Source organism: Pecten maximus, chromosome 4 (assembly GCF_902652985.1).
Source record: "Pecten maximus chromosome 4, xPecMax1.1, whole genome shotgun sequence".
NCBI classification, from domain to species: domain Eukaryota; kingdom Metazoa; phylum Mollusca; class Bivalvia; order Pectinida; family Pectinidae; genus Pecten; species Pecten maximus.
In genome coordinates, this window is record NC_047018.1 from 6,680,810 (window position 1) to 6,703,875 (window position 23,066).

General features: G+C 42.0%; 2 protein-coding genes and 1 long non-coding RNA gene across 9 annotated transcripts in view; all 3 read left to right on the top strand.

Annotated features, from left to right (window-relative positions):
* Nucleotides 1–5,688, top strand: part of LOC117325074 (heparan sulfate glucosamine 3-O-sulfotransferase 5-like) — a 108,987-nt gene extending 103,299 nt beyond the window's left edge. For 6 of the 7 annotated variants that reach the window (XM_033881009.1, XM_033881007.1, XM_033881006.1 and 3 more), the window contains exon 2: nucleotides 3,327–5,688. In XM_033881009.1, the coding sequence (XP_033736900.1) occupies nucleotides 3,346–4,467 (1,122 nt within the window). In that variant the 5' untranslated portion in view covers nucleotides 3,327–3,345 and the 3' untranslated portion in view covers nucleotides 4,468–5,688. Of the gene's footprint in view, nucleotides 1–2,168; nucleotides 2,270–3,326 lie in introns of those variants that run through there. The other variant, XM_033881008.1, reaches the window with a different exon arrangement.
* LOC117325076 (heparan sulfate glucosamine 3-O-sulfotransferase 1-like) overlaps nucleotides 1–23,066 on the top strand; it is a 202,087-nt gene that overhangs the window by 167,302 nt on the left and 11,719 nt on the right. The window lies entirely within an intron of this gene.
* Nucleotides 21,495–22,487, top strand: LOC117325078. Its single transcript, XR_004532126.1, has 2 exons — nucleotides 21,495–22,341; nucleotides 22,375–22,487. It is a non-coding gene; the product is annotated as an uncharacterized LOC117325078 (long non-coding RNA).

Consider the following 23,066-nt stretch of genomic DNA (forward strand, 5'->3'; position numbering starts at 1 on the left):
CGGAGTTTAACCTCACAGTGTACTGTACTACACCGGAGTTTAACCTCACAGTGTACTGTACTACACCGGAGTTTAACCTCACAGTGTACTGTACTGCACCGGAGTTTAACCTCACAGTGTACTGTACTACACCGGAGTTTAACCTCACAGCGTACTGTACTACACTGGAGTTTAACCTCACAGTGTACTGTACTTCACCGGAGTTTAACCTAGCTCTGTGAGTAGTGATTTATGAGGTGATGCTCTGATGGCATTAGCCATTTACACCTTTAGTCCGTTACCTCTCATGAAGACAACATGTTATTGATACACAGTTGACACTTCCTGGATGTCAAATCAGACAAGACAATGATATCAGACAAGACAATGAGGAAATTGGCTGGAAACTTGTGCATCAACAATTGTATGGTTGATACATTGGTATTTTGTAAATTTAGTTTTGTAAAAGAAATGGAATATCACGACCCAGATATTGGTACCAGGTTATCTATTATAGGATCAGATAATGATTATTTAATGAGATAGGTAAAAAGTTAGACAGGAACTAATGATGCTGACCTGTGGGTCGTATCTCTGTTACTGAAGAGCTCAGCCTCCATATGTGTCTATAGAACTGTAGAAAGTTGGTCTTAACCGACTTTATTTTATCACAAGTAAGAAATAATTTTACAAGACTGAATGTTTTTATCCACATATTAGAATATATTTTTACCAGTTTTTGCAAGGTTTGAAATGGTGTGATAGCTATTACGTGACGATGAAAAATAAAAATGGATTTTGAATGTTGAACTACGTTTTTATCACACTTAGTCTACTGGTGAATGATCACATACAAATGCTAGCACTGTTTGATTTAGTCTACTGGTGAATTGATCACATACAAATGCTAGCACTGTTTGATTTAGTCTGCTGATAAATGGATCACATACAAATGCCAGCACTGTTTGATTTAGTCTACTGATGAATGGATCACATACAAATGCTAGCACTGTTTGATTTCCTATCTTCATCATTTCAATCAGTGTTCATTGATTTTAATGGGCAAAATCTTATTTTCGGTTTGTAGGAGGAACAGACAATTTTATAACTTTATTTACAAGTTAATTCACAGAACATTACAAAGGTCTGTATCCACTTTATCGATGGTAACACACAACACTTAATTGTTTGGTGAGAATTTTACCTGATTATTTTTGCTGTTTAGATTGTTTTTCTGGGTTATTTAAATTTGATTGACAGTACTTGAGATTTTGTATGTTTAGGTTTATTAGAGGTGATTACCAGCATGTCAGATAGTCAGCCTGTGTTTACATACAGTACATCTGTACACAAGCATTGTATACCATTCAGCTTCCAACACCTAATCTTTTCCTCGGCCATTAAACCAATACACGAATTATCAGGTTACCTGGCACGACTAATGAGTTTGTACAAGGGATAACTAATGCTCGCTGACAGGTATTGTGGCACCCTTTTTAAATTGTATGTGTCAGGGTACCAGAAACGGGAGCCCAATTAAGCTTTTACTTCATAAAAATCTGGTGCCTTGACATTAAATAAAACTTTGTCATTACAAAGATTGTGATCTGGAGTTGATTCTGACGCCTGTACGTCACCTGCCTACATATATAGACCTCAGGTTGGCGTTATTTCCAAGTTCCTAAATTAATTTTATGTTTATGTCTTTTTAAAATTTCTCTTTTAAATCGTGATATATATTAGCTTATAAATCACCAAAGTGAACCCTTAGTTTTAATCTGATTAAAACGTAAATGTGATTCATAATCTTTAAATGAGAAAAATTTGTGCTGACAATTTATTTTACCAATAAATTATGTAAATGGTCACAAATTCTGAGTATAGGAGCATTAAAATGGCACATAATTAAGATTTAAATGAAGCAAACTCATATCCTGTGTTTTGTCAGGTAATTTACCAAATCTTTGAATCTTTAATTGGGAAAAGTGATATTCGGGAGTTTTCAGCACACCCACACATAAATCCTGTACACCCACACATAAATCGGTTTAGATAAGGATGATTGTATAGTTACATGGAGAAGTGCTCAAGTCAAGTGTTGACTTAAGAAAGTCATGAGATCTAAACATACAAATGATGTAGACTAATTTCCTAATGGCTATCTTTAGACACACATGTAGCCGGAACATGGGGTGATTTCCATGTCGTGGTGATGTAATCCTCTGTGTACTAAAGTGTGCACTCTGCACTATTAATGCTTGTAATGTAGTTGCTGTTGTATACTTCAGAGGTATGGTGAGATATACTTGTTACACTTCCTTCATTTTTCCATGTACACTGTGTATATAAATATGTCTTGGTGGTCAGTGATGAAATCCTACTGTTGTGGTCAGTGATGAAATCCTACTGTTGTAGTCAGTGATGAAATCCTACTGTTGTGGTCAGTGATGAAATCCTACTGTTGTGGTCAGTGATGAAATCCTACTGTTGTGGTCAGTGATGAAATCCTACTGTTGTGGTCACTGATGAAATCCTACTGTTGTGGTCACTGAGGAAATCCTACTGTTGTGGTCAGTGATGAAATCCTACTGTTGTGGTCAGTGATGAAATCCTACTGTTGTGGTCAGTGATGAACTCCTACTGTTGTGGTCAGTGATGAAATCCTACTGTTGTGGTCAGTGATGAAATCCTACTGTTGTGGTCAGTGATGAACTCCTACTGTTGTGGTCAGTGATGAAATCCTACTGTTGTGGTCAGTGATGAAATCCTACTGTTGTGGTCAGTGATGAAATCCTACTGTTATGAATTTTCCACTGAAGGATAAAGAGAATTAGATATAATCTGACAAATGAATGTGTATGATTGAGTTGAGGTATTTGAATGTCATGTGGGAACACAAGTGTTTTATAGTGATTGGTGAAGTTAAGTGGATATTGACATGAATATGTACCTAGGTGAGCCCGCCCTGCCACTGCTGGGTCACGACCTTACATAGGGAATGACACTTTGGTGTAGGAAACATGGCCTGTTGACTAAAGTTTCTACTTTTGATTAAGTATCTAATTATCTAATTACCTGTTGATTAAGTATCTAATCACCAGTACTTTGTCTCTGGTTTCATATACTGGTGAGCTGGAATGCTATGATTCGTAATGATTACACTTAATTTTCAGTCAAAATAGTTTTAGTCAGTATATATCAATAGTGTAATTTGTGGTTAGATTGTTTTATAGACCGATAGAATGACATTTATATCATTTAAACGTTGTTAATTTGCTTAAATAACTCATCAGTTTGACATATTATATTGTTTTTAATTTTATTATTATTTTTGTCTTGTGTTGTAGATGGCAGCTGTGAGTTGGTATGTCGACCGGATATCCATCGCCGGGGTCGCAAACTCCCAGTATCTACATGGATTGTCCGGGAATCTTCAGCGCTGATGTGACGTCAAGAGAACGCTCAAAGTCTTGTCTCTGTGGCCCGGCACATGCAGTATGCATCATAATGAAGGGCAAGGGAAGACAACTTTGGATGTTAATGTGTGTAATCTGTGTAGTGCTATGTTTTAGTGCCTATAGCAACAGTGTGGTATGGAGAACCATGGCCGTGAATACATTCTCTCCTAATGAGGAGTTGTCTGTTGCTGGGGCTCGCAAGCTCCTGGAAGAGGAAGAATGGGGTACAGAAAAGCTGCACCCTCCTGGAACAGACAAGAGACTCCCTCAGTCTGTTATATTTGGTGTACGTAAATGTGGTACTCGGGCAATGCTTGAGTTCCTAGGACTTCATCCACAGATCCGACCTGCTGATCATGAGGTACACTACTTTGATGATGACATCAACTATAATCTGGGAATTAACTGGTACAGAAATCAGATGCCTTACTCCTTCCATGATCAAGTCACCATAGAGAAAAGTCCACGATATTTCATCACAGAAAAAGTTCCCGAAAGAATCTCAAGTATGAATCATTCAATAAAACTTATTGTTCTTCTTAGAAATCCGACTGTGAGAGTAATCTCGGACTATACACAAGTGTATTATAACAAAAAGGCCAAAGGGAAAGTTCACGAGAAACTAGAGAAGCTAGCTATTGAGCCTTCCACTGGGGAAGTGAACACACGCTACAAGGCTGTACGTATCAGTATATATCACCAACACTTTGAGCGGTGGCTGAAGGTGTTTCGGCCCGACCAGTTCCACATAGTTGATGGTGATAACCTAATAGTTCGGCCTTGGGAGGAGATTGCTCTGGTCGAGGAATTCTTGGGATTACCACATAAAATCACACGAGAGCATTTTTACTATAACTCAACTCGTGGATTTTATTGTATGAAGTTAGGACACGAAAAGTGTTTAGGTGCTACAAAGGGGAGACGGCACCCCTTCACTGATCCTGTGGCCATCGACAAATTACGTGCTTTCTTCAAGCCACACAATCAGTTGTTGTTTCAAATGATCAACAGGACATTTGACTGGGAGTGAGGGTGAGGTTTGTGAACCTTCAAAAATGGCAGCTAAATATCTGTTCTCTTCAAAATGTGCCAATTTTTTCATAAATAATCTCATAAAAACATATTTATTTTTCATTCCGTAGACAAATTATTTTTCATACAAGTCATCTTTGTGTTGCATGTGTGTGAAGAGTGTTTTATTTGTGGGAGTGATGTGTACCTGTGATGTCCACACATATAGACAAACCTACAGCTATGTAGACAGGAGAGGAACACCAATCAGCTTTAATTATTGTCAGATTACAAAATGCTAGTCTTGTATATCTATAGGATATAACTTCAATGACATCATGTCTACATGTACCGAGGTCAGATTATAGTCTGTTTTTTATGTCGGGGATGGTCATTCTTCTAATGTAGTATATAACTTTTTATTGCATTTTGCCAGTGAAATATAGAAATTTATCAAACTGATGAAACTTAAATTTTCACTGCAGTGATGAGCAATGAAAATATAAGATTTTGCAGTGAAAATATTAGTTTTTCATTTATGACCAATCGGAGCAAACCTTTGTATTCACCTCATTGAACTTGCTGATTTTTCCAATCAAAGCAAACAGAGTTACAACTTCACAAAAAGTCAATGTCATGAATTATGTTACTGATTCCTGCACTTTTTGATACTATTAATTTTTTTCAATGTTTTTAATTTTGTTTTTTAGCATAAAAATGCAATAAAAAGAAAAATTTGATGGTTTCCTTTTGACTAAAAAATAACATAAATTTCACACGTATGACAGAGGATATTGACTTGTGCTATAACAATATTCTGTCATATTCATGATATTTGTGTTATATTCGATGGGAAACCATACAATATCTTCTATATCCTGTACCTGGCATTCCCATTGTCAGAATACTCCCACCATGTGTAGTTTTGCTATATTTGGCAGTGATGGAAAACAGCTGTATTTCAGAAGCTTAGCAATTCAACTGACCTGCTTCCAAGTGAAACAAAGTGTCTTAAAACATAAGCTTTATTTTTGGCTCCGGACAGAAAGAAATAATGGCTTGCAACTTTTGTCTTTCTTTCGCCAAAATACAGCTTATATCTCAAGACACTATATAACCATGTTTTCTCTGTACCTCTCCTCAATTATAAATGGTTCGTCAAATTATGGAAAGGAAATTTGTACAAATAATAAAACTGCATGTGATAACCACATGTCTAAAAACCTTAAATTTACTTTCATTTTGTGTTCACATTGGTTTATTTACATTTAGATAGATCACTTTGGTGCATGAAAACACCAAAAAATGTCACATTCAACATCCTTGGGTACAAAAGGAAGTGATATCATGCACTGTAGACATATTTGACACTGGCAACGTGATAAAGTTGATCTGAAAAATGACAGAAAGTAGACCTAATGAATGTATTGGTTCTATGTGGTATCATGCCTGTTTTGTTTCCAAAGCTCAAAAATATACAACACACTTAGTTATTGTGAGCAAGTGTTGGATTGAATTAGATTGTGTTTTAAGCTCTGATCATTTTGAGCAAGGATTGGAATTTTCATCTAGTTTTGATCATTGTGAATGAAGATTCCGCTGGTATAGCTGAGATCATTGTGAGCGAGGTTTAGACTGGTGTCTAGCTGTGATCATTGAGAGTTAGGAGTGAACTGGTGTCTATCTGTGATCAGTGAGAGATAGGATTGGACTGGTGTCTAGCTGTGATCAGTGAGTGTTAGGATTGGACTAGTGTCTAGCTGTGATCAGTGAGTTAGGATTGGACTGGTGTCTATCTGTGATCAGTGTGAGGTAGGAGTGGACTGGTGTCTAGCTGTGATCAGTGTGAGGTAGGTTTGGACTAGTGTCTAGCTGGGATCATTGAGAGTTAGGATTGAACTGGTGTATAGCTGTGATCATTGAGAGTTAGGAGTGGACTGGTGTATAGCTGTGATCAGTGAGTTAGGATTGGACTGGTGTATAGCTGTGATCAGTGAGTTAGGATTGGACTGGTGTATAGCTGTGATCAGTGAGAGTTAGGAGTGGACTGGTGTATAGCTGTGATCAGTGAGCGAGGTTTGGACTGGTGTCTAGCTGTGATCAGTGAGCGAGGTTTGGACTAGTGTCTAGCTGTGATCAGTGAGAGTTAGGATTGGACTGGTGTATAGCTGTGATCAGTGAGAGTTAGGATTGGACTAGTGTCTAGCTGTGATCAGTGAGAGTTAGGATTGAACTGGTGTCTAGCTGTGATCAGTGAGAGTTAGGATTGAACTGGTGTCTATCTGTGATCAGTGAGAGTTAGGATTGGACTGGTGTCTAGCTGTGATCAGTGAGAGTTAGGATTGAACTGGTGTCTAGCTGTGATCAGTGAGAGTTAGGATTGGACTGGTGTCTAGCTGTGATCAGTGAGAGTTAGGAGTGAACTGGTGTCTAGCTGTGATCAGTGAGAGTTAGGAGTGAACTGGTGTCTAGCTGTGATCAGTGAGAGGTAGGTTTGGACTGGTGTCTAGCTGTGATCAGTGAGAGTTAGGATTGGACTCGTGTCTACTTGTGATCAGTGAGAGTTAAGATTGGACTGGTGTCTAGCTGTGATCAGTGAGAGTTAGGATTGAACTGGTGTCTAGCTGTGATCAGTGAGAGTTAGGATTGAACTGGTATATATCTAGCTGGTATTTTGAACTGACTCTTGTAGAGTTCTTTTATACTTCGTATATACACTCACTGTGTGTCAACTTCTTTGAATGCTTAATAATTCAAAAATGAATCCAGCAAGTTTATGCAATATTGCATGATTAATGTGACATATGATAATATAATATTTTATGGTCTGCTGCATAAATTGTCTCTGTTGAAAGGATTTTTTTCTAAACTGCATGCATCCCAATCATTTGATAAAATTATCCTCAAAAAGTAGAAGCAAAGTGGCATGAAACATATCGACAAATTAATACATAACCTCACACCAAACTACCTACGTGTAGTAACCTCACACAAAACTACCTACGTGTAGTTATACATAACCTCACACCAAACTACCTACATGTAGTTATACATAACCTCACACCAAACTACCTACGTGTAGTTATACATAATCTCTCACAAAACTACCTACGTGTAGTTATACATAACCTCACACCAAACTACCTACGTGTAGTTATACATAACCTCACACCAAACTACCTACGTGTAGTTATACATAATCTCTCACAAAACTACCTACGTGTAGTTATACATAACCTCACACCAAACTATAGCTACCTACGTGTAGTTATACATAACCTCACACCAAACTATAGCTACCTACATGTAGTTATACTTAACCTCTTAGAAATTTAAATACATTAAGTTATACATAACCTCTCAGAAATTTAAATACATGAGAGCATTTAATCACATCAAGAAAGCCACTCTCACCTCACTTTTTTTCTAGAATTAATGTCCATTTTTTAGCTGTAGGATCACTTTTGAAATGAATTGACAAAAAGATTGCATTATGTGTTATAAGAAAGAAACAATCCCGAGTAGCTATCTTATTATATAATGCCTTTGACATATAACAAATGGAACCGTTCTTGTCGTGTTTTTGTAAGTAATGGGAATTTTGTGGTAAATTTACTATCTGGAGAGATAAGGAACATTCTGCCACTGATAAATCCAAAATAGTTCAGTCAGCATCATACAGGGAGTTTTTGTTTGGAAAAGAAGATTTGCCTTCAACTTTTTGGCTGTTGGTGAAATGTGTAAGCCATTTATAAAAATAATGGCAGGGCTGTTTCATAAGTCAAAACCAACCTTGGAATGTTTGACAGGCTAGGAAGTAAACACACCAATAATGTCCCGGCAGTGTATCAGTTAGATGTAAAATATTTCTTTGATTTTTAAATGATGACAATGCTACAAATGATGACAATGCTACAAATGATGACAATGTAACAAATGATGACAATGTAACAAATGATGACAATGCTACAAATGATGGCAATGCTACAAATGATGACAATGCTACAAGTGATGACAATGCTACAAAAGAAAGAAATGCTACAAATGATGACAATGCTACAAATGATGACAATGCTACAAATGATGACAATGTAACAAATGATGACAATGTAACAAATGATGACAATGCTACAAATGATGGCAATGCTACAAATGATGACAATGCTACAAGTGATGACAATGCTACAAAAGAAAGAAATGCTACAAATGATGACAATGCTACAAATGATGACAATGCTACAAGTGATGACAATGCTACAAATGATGATAATGCTACAAATGATGACAATGCTACAAATGATGACAATGCTACAAATGATGGCAATGCTACAAATGATGACAATGCTACAAATGATGACAATGTAACAAATGATGACAATGCTACAAATGATGACAATGCTACAAATGATGACAATGCTACAAAATAAATGGTACACGATTTGGATCCATATTAATTGTTATAACAGTAGTCCATTGTAAAGTTCCACTTATTTGTACTATGGGGACTTAACTGTTCCCAGGTTGTTTCAATTACAACTTCTTCAAAATAATTTTTGGACAATATAATTTATTAGATGTTTCTGTCATTATTCTTTTTGTTGTTAAAGTGAGTTTAGATAGATATTCAGTGATATTAAAATCATTTTTGTCAGAGAAAAATTTGTTAGTGTCATTGATAAAACAATTGTAACAATATTTAGTAATTGATTGATACAGAAGACGATTTGAGTATTAACACTGTCGATTATGTGCCACAGCAGTTAACAAATTTGGACTAAATTCTATCATGACAAGGATCCTAAATCATCAAGTTACAGTCTGAGAATGCCACTATTACACATTTCATTTTGGAAGACACCAAAGCTGATCAGTAAAGCTTATTAGATGGGGACTATATTTGAAAACCATAAGTGGATGTCCATGTGTTAACATGACAACAAAGACTTAGGCATGTCTTACTGATCATTGATTCTCCCTACAGCGTGTCTCACTGGTAATTAGGTTATACCTACAGCGTGTCTCATTGATGATAGATTCTCCCTACAGCGTGTCTCAATAATGATAGATTCTCCCTACTGTGTGTCTCACTGATGATAGATTCTCCCTACAGTGTGTCTCAATAATGATAGATTCTCCCTACAGCGTGTCTCATTGATGATAGATTCTCCCTACAGCTTGTCTCATTTATGATAGATTCTCCTTACAGCGTTTCTCAATAATGATAGATTCTCCCTACAGCGTGTCTCAATAATTATAGATTCTCCCTACAGCTTGTCTCATTTATGATAGATTCTCCCTACAGCGTGTCTCACTGATGATAGATTCTCCCTACAGCTTGTCTCATTATGATAGATTCTCCTTACAGCGTGTCTCAATAATGATAGATTCTCCCTACAGCTTGTCTCATTTATGATAGATTCTCCTTACAGCGTTTCTCAATAATGATAGATTCTCCCTACAGCGTGTCTCAATAATTATAGATTCTCCCTACAGCGTGTCTCATTGATGATAGATTCTCCCTACAGCGTGTTTCATTAATGATAGATTCTCCCTACAGCGTGTCTCAATAATGATAGATTCTCCCTACAGCGTGTCTCATTGATGATAGATTCTCCCTACAGCGTGTCTCACTGATGATAGATTCTTCCTACAGTGTGTCTCATTGTTGATAGATTCTCCCTACAGCATGTCTCAATAATGATAGATTCTCCCTACAGTGTGTCTCAATAATGATAGATTCTCCCTACAGCGTGTCTCATTGATGATAGATTCTCCCTACAGCGTGTCTCAATAATGATAGATTCTCCCTACAGCGTGTCTCAATAATGATAGATTCTCCATACAGCGTGTCTCAATAATGATAGATTCTCCCTACAGCGTGTCTCATTGATGATAGATTCTCCCTACAGCGTGTCTCAATAATGATAGATTCTCCCTACAGCGTGTCTCAATAATTATAGATTCTCCCTACAGCGTGTCTCAATAATGATAGATTCTCCCTACAGCGTGTCTCATTGATGATAGATTCTCCCTACAGCGTGTCTCAATAATGATAGATTCTCCCTACAGCGTGTCTCACTGATGATAGATTCTCCATACAGAGGCTGAGTTAGATGTGTAACCAAGCATCGTGCAGCCTGACAGATAGGATCTGTGTTTAGCTATTGTCTGCGTTTATTGTTACCGCTACCATTATCTATGAGGATAACCCCATTATGTTTCTCCGATATTTTTAATAGCATTAACTTATTGGCTATTATTTGGGTGAGATTAGTTTTACAGTATTATTCCTTATCTGTACAATATAATAGTCTGGTAAAAAGTCATTTGTCAAGCATATTGAATTCCCTTGTTTACATGTTAGACAAAGAATTATGGTGAGATAAAGAAGAAAATACCTGTGTAGGGACAAAATGCTAATGATGGTCCATCAGACAAGGGAGTTCATTACGTTTTTGTAAACATCATTGCTAAGCCATATTATGTTCTGGTAATTGCATTAGCAAGCTTGAACAGGTGCTTTTACAAGGACTAGCTAGCTGACACTTAGTAAAAAAGAATTTACTTTGTTAAACTGATCCCCAATAATTTCTAGAAAAGCTAAGAAATGGATATTTTGTGAGGAAATGAAAATTATGCTACTAGGTTGATTGATGAGTTTGAACTAAAAGCTTATAACAGTGTAACAGGCTATCAGATTATCAATAATCATTATACAGAAAAAACTAAGCTGACCTAAAGCTGTGACAACTAACCACTATCCACAGGTTTCAGGAAACAAGGTGGACTTCGTTTCATAATTGGGATTTTGCTAGCATGTGGTTGTTACTAAACAGGTTGATTGTAGAAGTGCTACATCCTCTCATTTCATGTTTCCGAGGTATAACACGTTTTTAAAGCCAGTTTCCAGAGATGTCTTGTTTTCAACAGAAAAGAAGTAAATTCTAACTTCTAGAAAACAATATCCTTTTTCAGTAGACAATGAGATGTGTAAGGGGACTGGAGACAGGCATGGACTGGATAGGGAATGGTAAGGGGACTGGAGACAGACATGGACTGGATAGGGAATGGTAAGGGGACTGGAGACAGACATGGACTGGATAGGGAATGGTAAGGGGACTGGAGACAGACATGGACTGGATAGGGAATGGTAAGGGGACTGGAGACAGACATGGACTGGATAGGGAATGGTAAGGGGACTGGAGACAGACATGGACTGGAGACAGACATGGACTGGATAGGGAATGGTAAGGGGACTGGAGACAGACATGGACTGGATAGGGAATGGTAAGGGGACTGGAGATAGACATGGACTGGATAGGGAATGGTAAGGGGACTGGAGACAGGAATGGACTGGATAGGGAATGGTAAGGGGACTGGATACAGACATGGACTGGAGACAGACATGGACTGGATAGGGAATGGTAAGGGGACTGGAGACAGACATGGACTGGAGACAGACATGGACTGGAGACAGACATGGACTGGATAGGGAATGGTAAGGGGACTGGAGACAGACACGGACTGGATAGGGAATGGTAAGGGGACTGGAGACAGACATGGACTGGATAGGGAATGGTAAGGGGACTGGAGACAGACATGGACTGGATAGGGAATGGTAAGGGGACTGGAGACAGACATGGACTGGATAGGGAATGGTAAGGGGACTGGAGACAGACATGGACTGGATAGGGAATGGTAAGGGGACTGGAGACAGACATGGACTGGAGACAGACATGGACTGGAGACAGACATGGACTGGATAGGGAATGGTAAGGGGACTGGAGACAGACATGGACTGGAGACAGACATGGACTGGAGACAGGCATGGACTGGATAGGGAATGGTAAGGGAACTGGAGACAGACATGGACTGGAGACAGACATGGACTGGAGACAGGCATGGACTGGATAGGGAATGGTAAGGGAACTGGAGACAGACATGGACTGGATAGGGAATGGTAAGGGGACTGGAGACAGACATGGACTGGATAGGGAATGGTAAGGGGACTGGAGACAGACATGGACTGGATAGGGAATGGTAAGGGGACTGGAGACAGACATGGACTGGAGACAGACATGGACTGGATAGGGAATGGTAAGGGGACTGGAGACAGACATGGACTGGATAGGGAATGGTAAGGGGACTGGAGACAGACATGGACTGGATAGGGAATGGTAAGGGGACTGGAGACAGACATGGACTGGATAGGGAATGGTAAGGGGACTGGAGACAGACATGGACTGGATAGGGAATGGTAAGGGGACTGGAGACAGACATGGACTGGATAGGGAATGGTAAGGGGACTGGAGACAGACATGGACTGGATAGGGAATGGTAAGGGGACTGGAGACAGACATGGACTGGAGACAGACACGGACTGGATAGGGAATGGTAAGGGGACTGGAGACAGACATGGACTGGATAGGGAATGGTAAGGGGACTGGAGACAGGCATGGACTGGATAGGGAATGGTAAGGGGACTGGAGACAGGCATGGACTGGAGACAGGCATGGACTGGATAGGGAATGGTAAGGGGACTGGAGACAGACATGGACTGGATAGGGAATGGTAAGGGGACTGGAGACAGACATGGACTGGATAGGGAATGGTAAGGGGACTGGAGACAGGCATGGACTGGATAGGGAATGGTAAGGGAACTGGAGACAGGCATGGACTGGATAGGGAATGGTAAGGGGACTGGAGACAGGCATGGACTGGATAGGGAATGGTAAGGGGAACTGGAGAACAGACATGGGAACTGGATAGGGAATGTTAAGGGGACTGGAGACAGACATGGACTTGGATAGGGAATGGTAAGGGGACTGGAGACTCAGACATTGGAACTGGATAGGGGAATGGTAAGGGGACTGGAGACAGACACATGGACTGGATAGGGAATGGTAAGGGGACTTGGAGACAGACACTAGGACTGGAGATAGGGATGGTAGGGGGACTGGCAGGACAGACATGGAGCTGGGAGGACAGGACCATGGACTTGAGACTAGGGAATGGTAAGGGGACTGGAGACAGACATGGACTGGCATAGGGGAATGGTAAGGGAACTGGAGACCAGGACATGGACTGGATAGGGAATGGTAAGGGGACTGGAGACAGGACATGGACCCTTGGGAACTGGTAGGGAAGTGTAAGAGGGACTGGAGACAGACCATGGACTGGATAGGGTGAAATGGGGTAAGGGGACTGGAGACAGACATGGACTGGGCTAGGGAATGGTAAGGGGACTGGAGACAGACATGGACTGGATAGGGAATGGTAAGGGGACTGGAGACAGACATGGACTGGATAGGGAATGGTAAGGGGACTGGAGACAGACATGGACTGGATAGGGAATGGTAAGGGACATGGATGGAGACAGACATGGACTGGATAGGGAATGGTAAGGGGACTGGAGACAGGACATGGACTGGATAGGGAATGGTAAGGGGACTGGAGACAGACATGGACTGGATAGGGAATGGTAAGGGGACTGGAGACAGACATGGACTGGATAGGGAATGGTAAGGGGACTGGAGACAGACATGGACTGGATAGGGAATGGTAAGGGGACTGGAGACAGACATGGACTGGATAGGGAATGGTAAGGGGACTGGAGACAGACCATGGACTGGATAGGGAATGGTAAGGGGACTGGAGACAGACATGGACTGGATAGGGAATGGTAAGGGGACTGGAGACAGACATGGACTGGATAGGGAATGGTAAGGGGACTGGAGACAGACATGGACTGGATAGGGAATGGTAAGGGGACTGGAGACAGACATGGACTGGATAGGGAATGGAAGGGGATGGAGAAGGGGACTGGAGGACAGGACATGGACTGGAGACAGACATGGACTGGATAGGGAATGGTAAGGGGACTGGAGACAGACATGGACTGGATAGGGAATGGTAAGGGGACTGGAGACAGACATGGACTGGATAGGGAATGGTAAGGGGACTGGAGACAGACATGGACTGGATAGGGAATGGTAAGGGGACTGGAGACAGACATGGACTGGGATAAGGGAATGGTAAGGGGACTGGAGACAGACTATGGACCAACTGGATAGGGAATGGTAAGGGGACTGGAGACAGACACAGACTGGATAGGGAATGGTAAGGGGACTGGAGACAGACATGGACTGGATAGGGAATGGTAAGGGGACTGGAGACAGACATGGACTGGATAGGGAATGGTAAGGGGACTGGAGACAGGCATGGACTGGATAGGGAATGGTAAGGGGGAACGTGGAGACAGACATGGACTGGATAGGGAATGGTAAGGGGACTGGAGACAGACATGGACTGGATAGGGAATGGTAAGGGGACTGGAGACAGACATGGACTGGAGACAGACATGGACTGGATAGGGAATGGTAAGGGGACTGGAGACAGACAATGGACTGGATAGGGAATGGTAAGGGGACTGGAGAAAGACACGGGTAACACTGGGGGAGGAGAGACCAGGATGGACTGGATAGGGGATGGTAAGGCGGACTGGGAGAAGGCAAGACATGGACTGGAGGAGCAGACACTGGACTGGATAGGGAATGGTAAGGGGACTGGAGACAGACATGGACTGGAGACAGACATGGACTGGATAGGGAATGGTAAGGGGACTGGAGACAGACATGGACTGGAGACAGGCATGGACTGGATAGGGAATGGTAAGGGGACTGGAGACAGACATGGACTGGAGACAGACATGGACTGGATAGGGAATGGTAAGGGGACTGGAGACAGACATGGACTGGATAGGGAATGGTAAGGGGACTGGAGACAGACATGGACTGGATAGGGAATGGTAAGGGGACTGGAGACAGGCATGGACTGGATAGGGAATGGTAAGGGGACTGGAGACAGAGATCATGGACTGGATAGGGAATGGTAAGGGGACTGGAGACAGAACATGGACTGAGACAGCATGGACTGGATAGGGAATGGTAAGGGGACTGGAGACAGGACATGGACTGGATAGGGAATGGTAAGGGGACTGGAGACAGACATGGACTGGATAGGGAATGGTAAGGGACTGGAGACAGACATGGACTGGATAGGGAATGGTAAGGGGACTGGAGACAGACATGGACTGGATAGGGAATGGTAAGGGGACTGGAGACAGACATGGACTGGATAGGGAATGGTAAGGGGACTGGAGACAGACATGGACTGGATAGGGAATGGTAAGGGGACTGGAGACAGACTATGGGACTGGATAGGGAATGATAGAAAGGATGGAATGACAGGACATGGACTGGAGAGACAGACATGGACTGGATAGGGAATGGTAAGGGGGGGGGGGGACTGGAGCGAAGCAAAGACGACATGGACTGGATAGGGAATGGTAAGGGACTGGAGACAGACAGGACTGGATAGGGAATGGTAAGGGACTGGAGAGACAGACATGGACTGGATAGGGAATGGTAAGGGGACTGGAGACAGACATGACTGGATAGGGAATGGTAAGGGTGAGAACATGGACTGATAGGATGGTAGGGAATGGGTAAGGGGACTGGAGACAGATGGACTGGATAGGGAATGGTAAGGGGACTGGAGACAGACAATGGACTGGATAAGGGAATGGTAAGGGGACTGGAGAGAACAGGACATGGACTGGATAGGGAATGGTAAGGGTGGAAACTGGACAGGACATGGACTGGATAGGGAATGAGACAGCATGGACTGGAGAATGGACATGGACTGGAGACAGACATGGACTGGATAGGGAATGGTAAGGGGACTGGAGACAGACATGGACTGGATAGGGAATGGTAAGGGGACTGGAGACAGACACAGACTGGATAGGGAATGGTAAGGGGACTGAGCGAGGAACAGACATGGACGTGGATGAGGGGAATGGTAAGATGGGGACTGGAGACAGACAGGACTGGATAGGGAATGGTAAGGGGACTGGAGACATACATGGACTGGATAGGGAATGGTAAGGGGACTGGAGACAGACATGGACTGGATAGGGAATGGTAAGGGGAAACTGGAGGACAGACATGGACTGGATAGGGAATGGTAAGGGGTACTGGAGGAGGACATGGACGGGAGACAGACATGGACTGGATAGGGAATGGTAAGGGACTGGAGACAGACATGGACTGGATAGGGAATGGTAAGGGGACTGGAGACAGGCATGGACTGGAGACAGGCATGGACTGGATAGGGAATGGTAAGGGGACTGGAGACAGACAGACTGATAGGATGGTAGACGGAGACAGCATGGACTGGATAGGGAATGGTAAGGGGACTGGAGACAGACATGGACTGGAGGGAATGGTAAGGGGATGGAGACGGACATGACTGGAGACAGACATGGACTGGATAGGGAATGGTAAGGGGACTGGAGACAGCATGGACTGGATAGGGAATGGTAAGGGGACTGGAGACAGACATGGACTGGATGGAATGGTAAGGGAAGCTGGAAGAAGGACTGGAGACAGCATGGACTGGATAGGAATGGTAAGGGACTGGAGACAGACATGGACTGGAGACAGACACGACTGGATAGGATGGTAAGGGACTGGAGACAGACATGGACTGAGAGTGAGAGCAATGTAGAGGTAAGGGACTGGAGACAGCAGGCTGGACAGATGATACAGCAGGACTGGATAGGGAATGGTAAGGGGACTGGAGACAGACATGGACTGGATAGGGAATGGTAAGGGACTGGAAAAGGACTGAGACAGCATGGATGGATAGGGAATGGTAAGGGGACTGGAGACAGGCATGGACTGGATAGGGAATGGTAAGGGGACTGGAGACAGACATGGACTGGAGACAGGCATGGACTGGAGACAGGCATGGACTGGATAGGGAATGGTAAGGGGACTGGAGACAGACACAGACTGGATAGGGAATGGTAAGGGGACTGGAGACAGACATGGACTGGATAGGGAATGGTAAGGGGACTGGAGACAGGCATGGACTGGAGACAGGCATGGACTGACAGGCATGGACTGGAGATATGTCCGGAAACTGAAAGTGAAAACATAGCAACGTCATGGTTTTGGGAAAGGTGATGATGACTCTGAGGGGAAGTCTCATTATAGTTGTTTGTCAGCAGCTGTTAGACAAATCAGCCTGTATAACGCCATGGTTTTTACTGTAGATGGTCACAAAAGACAATGATTACCGAAAACTAAATAAGTAGATATTGCAGATTAAAGAAAGCAACACAGATTTTCTTAATAAAAAAGGGTAAGAAGAGACAACATTTCCTGGAAAATCATGAAGTACTTACCAGTTGTAAAAAGGTGTAATGCTAGTGGAGTTGATGAGACTCTCTATAACGTGTTTACTCACCAACAACACTATCTGTTTTAAACATTTCTCGATCTGCGAAACATTTCACGATCTGCGACTCTGTGCCACATAATCATTCTTTCAGATATTTTGTTTCTACAAGAACATCAGGTTTTCTAGTTTGTTTCCAAAGATAATTACAATTCAATGTGCCGTGTATAGTGTTTGTAAGCTGTTGATGTTTACTTACAATGTGTGTTATCAACAAGATTTACACTGAGGGTGTGTACTGTAGACTGGGAGTGTGTACTGTAGACTGGGGGTGTGTACTGTAGACTGGGGGTGTGTACTGTAGACTGGGGGTGTGTACTGTAGACTGGGAGTGTGTACTGTAGACTGGGGGTGTGTACTGTAGACTGGGGGTGTGTACTGTAGACTGGGAGTGTGTACTGTAGACTGGGGTGTGTACTGTAGACTGGGAGTGTGTACTGTAGACTGGAGGGTGGTACTGTAGACTGGGGGTGTGTACTGTAGACTGGAGTGTGTACTGTAGACTGGGGGTGTACTGTAGACTGGGGGGTGTTACTGTAGACTGGGGGTGTGTACTGTAGACTGGGAGTGTGTACTGTAGACTGGGGGTGTGTACTGTAGACTGGGAGTGTGTACTGTAGACTGGGGGGTGTGTACTGTAGACTGGGAGTGTGTACTGTAGACTGGGGAGTGTGTACTGTAGACTGGGGGGTGTGTACTGTAGACTGGGAGTGTGTACTGTAGACTGGAAGTATGTACTGTAGACTGGGAGGGTGTACTGTAGACTGGGAGGGTGTACTGTAGACTGGGAGTGTGTACTGTAGACTGGAAGTATGTACTGTAGACTGGGGGAGGGTGTACTGTAGACTGGGAGTGTTTACTGTAGACTGGGAGTGTGTACTGTAGACTGGGAGTGTGTACTGTAGACTGGGAGTGTGTACTGTAGACTGGGAGTGTGTACTGTAGACTGGGAGTGTGTACTGTAGACTGGGAGTGTGTACTGTAGACTGGGAGTGTGTACTGTAGACTGGGAGGTGTGTACTGTAGACTGGGGGTGTGTACTGTAGACTGGGGGTGTGTACTGTAGACTGGGGACGTGTACTGTAGACTGGGGGTGTGTACTGTAGACTGGGGGTGTGTACTGTAGACTGGGGGTGTGTACTGTAGACTGGGGGTGTGTACTGTAGACTGGGGGTGTGTACTGTAGACTGGGGGTGTGTACTGTAGACTGGGGGTGTGTACTGTAGACTGGGGGGTGTGTACTGTAGACTGGGGGTGTGTACTGTAGACTGGGAGTGTGAACTGTAGACTGGGGGTGTGTACTGTAGACTGGGAGTGTGTACTGTAGACTGGGGAGTGTGTACTGTAGACTGGGAGTGTGTACTGTAGACTGGGAGTGTGTACTGTAGACTGGGAGTGTGTACTGTAGACTGGGAGTGTGTACTGTAGACTGGGGGTGTGTACTGTAGACTGGGGTGTGTACTGTAGACTGGGGAGTGTGTACTGTAGACTGGGGGTGTGTACTGTAGACTGGGAGTGTGTACTGTAGACTGGGGGTGTGTACTGTAGACTGGGGGTGTGTACTGTAGACTGGGAGTGTGTACTGTAGACTGGGGGCGTGTACTGTAGACTGGGAGCGTGTACTGTAGACTGGGGGTGTGTACTGTAGACTGGGGGTGTGTACTGTAGACTGGGGGTGTGTACTGTAGACTGGGAGTGTGTACTGTAGACTGGGGGAGGGTGTACTGTAGACTGGGAGTGTGTACTGTAGACTGGGGGTGTGTACTGTAGACTGGGGGTGTGTACTGTAGACTGGGAGTGTGTACTGTAGACTGGGGGCGTGTACTGTAGACTGGGAGCATGTACTGTACACTGGGAGTGTGTACTGTAGACTGGGGGTGTGTACTGTAGACTGGGGGCGTGTACTGTATTTGTGAGTTTTTGTAAGTTTTAGTGTAGTTTGACAGTACATTGGAGAATATCTCTACCAGAGTTCATATCTGTGAATTATTTGTAAAATATGTACATTAGAATCAATATTGACAAACGTCACTAATGACAAAGGTCGGACAGGGAGGAGACAGATACTTCAAATTACAATGACATTAAGATTCCGCATGAGATTTATGAGTTTTTTGTCTGCCTTATTATTACCTGAGGGGACAAATGTTTTTAATGCAGATGTATCAAGTCAGTAAGCATACACATCTTGATTGGTGCATAGATATTGGAGTATTTTCATCTTACCATATACTCATAGATATTGGAGTATTTTCATCTTACCATATACTCATAGATGTTGGAGTATTTCATCTTATGGTATACTCGGATTGTTTTTAGCAGATCTGATGATAAAGAATACACTTTTAAACAGGAATTGACAGGTCAGACAGACCAAATCTTTAAAATGGAATCAGCTAAATTTGAATCAATCTATTATCACAACAAATTAAAGAGAAACTAAGGTAAAAAACATAATTATATTTGGCCAGACTACAGAAACAGAACATCTAGCTTACACTATCACTATGACAGAGCCCACATGTGGAAGAACATGTTTTGAGATGTTTCCAATATTTTATAATTTACTTTTAATGTGAAATGCTAGTATACAGGGTGACAGCTGACTTGACACGCCCCCAGACTTAGATAGCTAGTGTACAACCGAATCACCGTTATCATAGTGACAGGTGTAGTAATCAAGTGTATCTGTCCAGGTCCTTATCGTTGTACACTTCTACAGAAATTTCTTTTTTGTAATTTCTTTTTTTTCCTTCTGTTTTAAAAGGTTTACAGAATCTGTCATTGAAATTTTGTAATAGATTTTGTGTCAGTAATGGACGTCTTCCTCCTGTTCTTGCTGTAGATCTTCATTAAATGGCTCTGATAGAGACGTTTCGCATCACATTCAAGTAATCAGGGTTATTTTTGTTGCTGAAATCTCATCAAATAGGAGAATGTTTATGTACGATATAACATAGCAAGTAGGCCATTAGCCTAACCATACATTGAATTGTGCTAATAGTCTGAGTAAAAATCCTTCATAGCATCACTTAATGTCTAAAGAAGTATTATTGAAAACTAGAATGTACCTATTACAGAAAAGTTCTCTAAAATTTAGGTAATTCTAACAAGAATGTCAGTATGATGATATATACAATGGTTTTGGTGAGTCTGTTTAAACAATGGTTTTGGTGAGTCTGATTGATGTCCTGGGTCAGTATGATATATACAATGGTTTTGGTGAGTCTGTTTGATGTCCTGGGTCAGTATGATATATACAATGGTTTTGGTGAGTCTGTTTGATGTCCTGGGTCAGTATGATATATACAATGGTTTTGGTGAGTCTGTTTGATGTCCTGGGTCAGTATGATATATACAATGGTTTTGGTGAGTCTGTTTGATGTCCTGGGTCAGTATGATATATACAATGGTTTTGGTGAGTCTGATTGATGTCCTGGGTCAGTATGATATATACAATGGTTTTGGTGAGTCTGTTTGATGTCCTGGGTCAGTATGATATATACAATGGTTTTGGTGGGTCTGTTTGATGTCCTGGGTCAGTATGATATATACAATGGTTTTGGTGAGTCTGTTTGATGTCCTGGGTCAGTATGATATATACAATGGTTTTGGTGAGTCTGTTTGATGTCCTGGGTCAGTATGATATATACAATGGTTTTGGTGAGTCTGTTTAAACAATGGTTTTGGTGAGTCTGATTGATGTCCTGGGTCAGTATGATACATCTTGTATATACAATGGTTTTGGTGAGTCTGTTTGATGTCCTGGGTCAGTATGATATATACAATGGTTTTGGTGAGTCTGTTTGATGTCCTGGGTCAGTATGATATATACAATGGTTTTGGTGAGTCTGTTTGATGTTCTGGGTCAGTATGATATATATACAATGGTTTTGGTGAGTCTGTTTGTTTAGTTTGACAGTCCATTATATACTTACCAATAAAATGAACTTGTCCCGCTAATTGTAAATGTTTTCACCCCCTGTTCTATAAAGCGATAATGAGTGCTTGGTTTTACTGTGGAGAGGTTATAATGAGTGCTTGGTTTTACTGTGGAGAGGTTAGAATGAGTGCTTGGTTTTACTGTGGAGAGATTATAATGAATGCTTGGTCTTACTATGGAGAGGTTATAATGAGTGCTTGGTTTTACTGTGGAGAGGTTATAATGAGTGCTTGGTTTTACTGTGGAGAGATTATAATGAGTGCTTGGTCTTACTATGGAGAGGTTATAATGAATGCTTGGTCTTACTATGGAGAGGTTATAATGAGTGCTTGGTTTTACTGTGGAGAGATTATAATGAGTGCTTGGCTTTACTATGGAGAGGTTATAATGAGTGCTTGGCTTTACTATGGAGAGGTTATAATGAATGCTTGGTCTTACTATGGAGAGGTTATAATGAGTGCTTGGTTTTACTGTGGAGAGATTATAATGAGTGCTTGGCTTTACTATGGAGAGGTTATAATGAGTGCTTGGCTTTACTATGGAGAGGTTATAATGAATGCTTGGTCTTACTATGGAGAGGTTATAATGAGTGCTTGGTTTTACTGTGGAGAGATTATAATGAGTGCTTGGCTTTACTATGGAGAGGTTATAATGAGTGCTTGGCTTTACTATGGAGAGGTGAAGTGCTGTATGGAAGTCACTGGACATGTCCTTTGCTATAATTGTATATGAAATGTACAGCGTCCATCATGCGGATGTCACTCAACTGCAATAAATTACTGAAATCATCATACCTGTGTTATTACTTGTATATTTAATGTGTTGAAACACAGGGTGTCTTTGAGTCCTATATTAACATCTTGGTGGGTTACAAGGTACATTAATCCTGATGATCGTCACACCTGTTCACAGGTAAAGTGACAATTTACATAATATAATCACCTCATGATGACATTAACAGTAGGATGAAGGAATCTAACACGACTGTCAGATAATAACAAGTACAAACCACAGGGGCTGGACATGTTCTTATGACCAGGAATAAAATATTAACCCAGGGTTTGAGATCACTTAGTACTATTGATAAGGGCAGGAACACTGTCTTTCAAAATCCAAGACCTTTTTTTTAAAGTTTGATTCTCCCAAATGAAGTTCTGGGTTGTTGTTGGGTTATAATATTGCCATGGGTTGTTGTTGGGGTTATAATATTGCCATGGGTTGTTGTCAGGTTATAATATTGCCATGGGTTGTTGTCAGGTTATAATATTGCCATGGGTTGTTGTCAGGGTTATAATATTGCCATGGGTTGTTGTCAGGGTTATAATATTGCCATGGGTTGTTGTCAGGTTATAATATTGCCATGGGTTGTT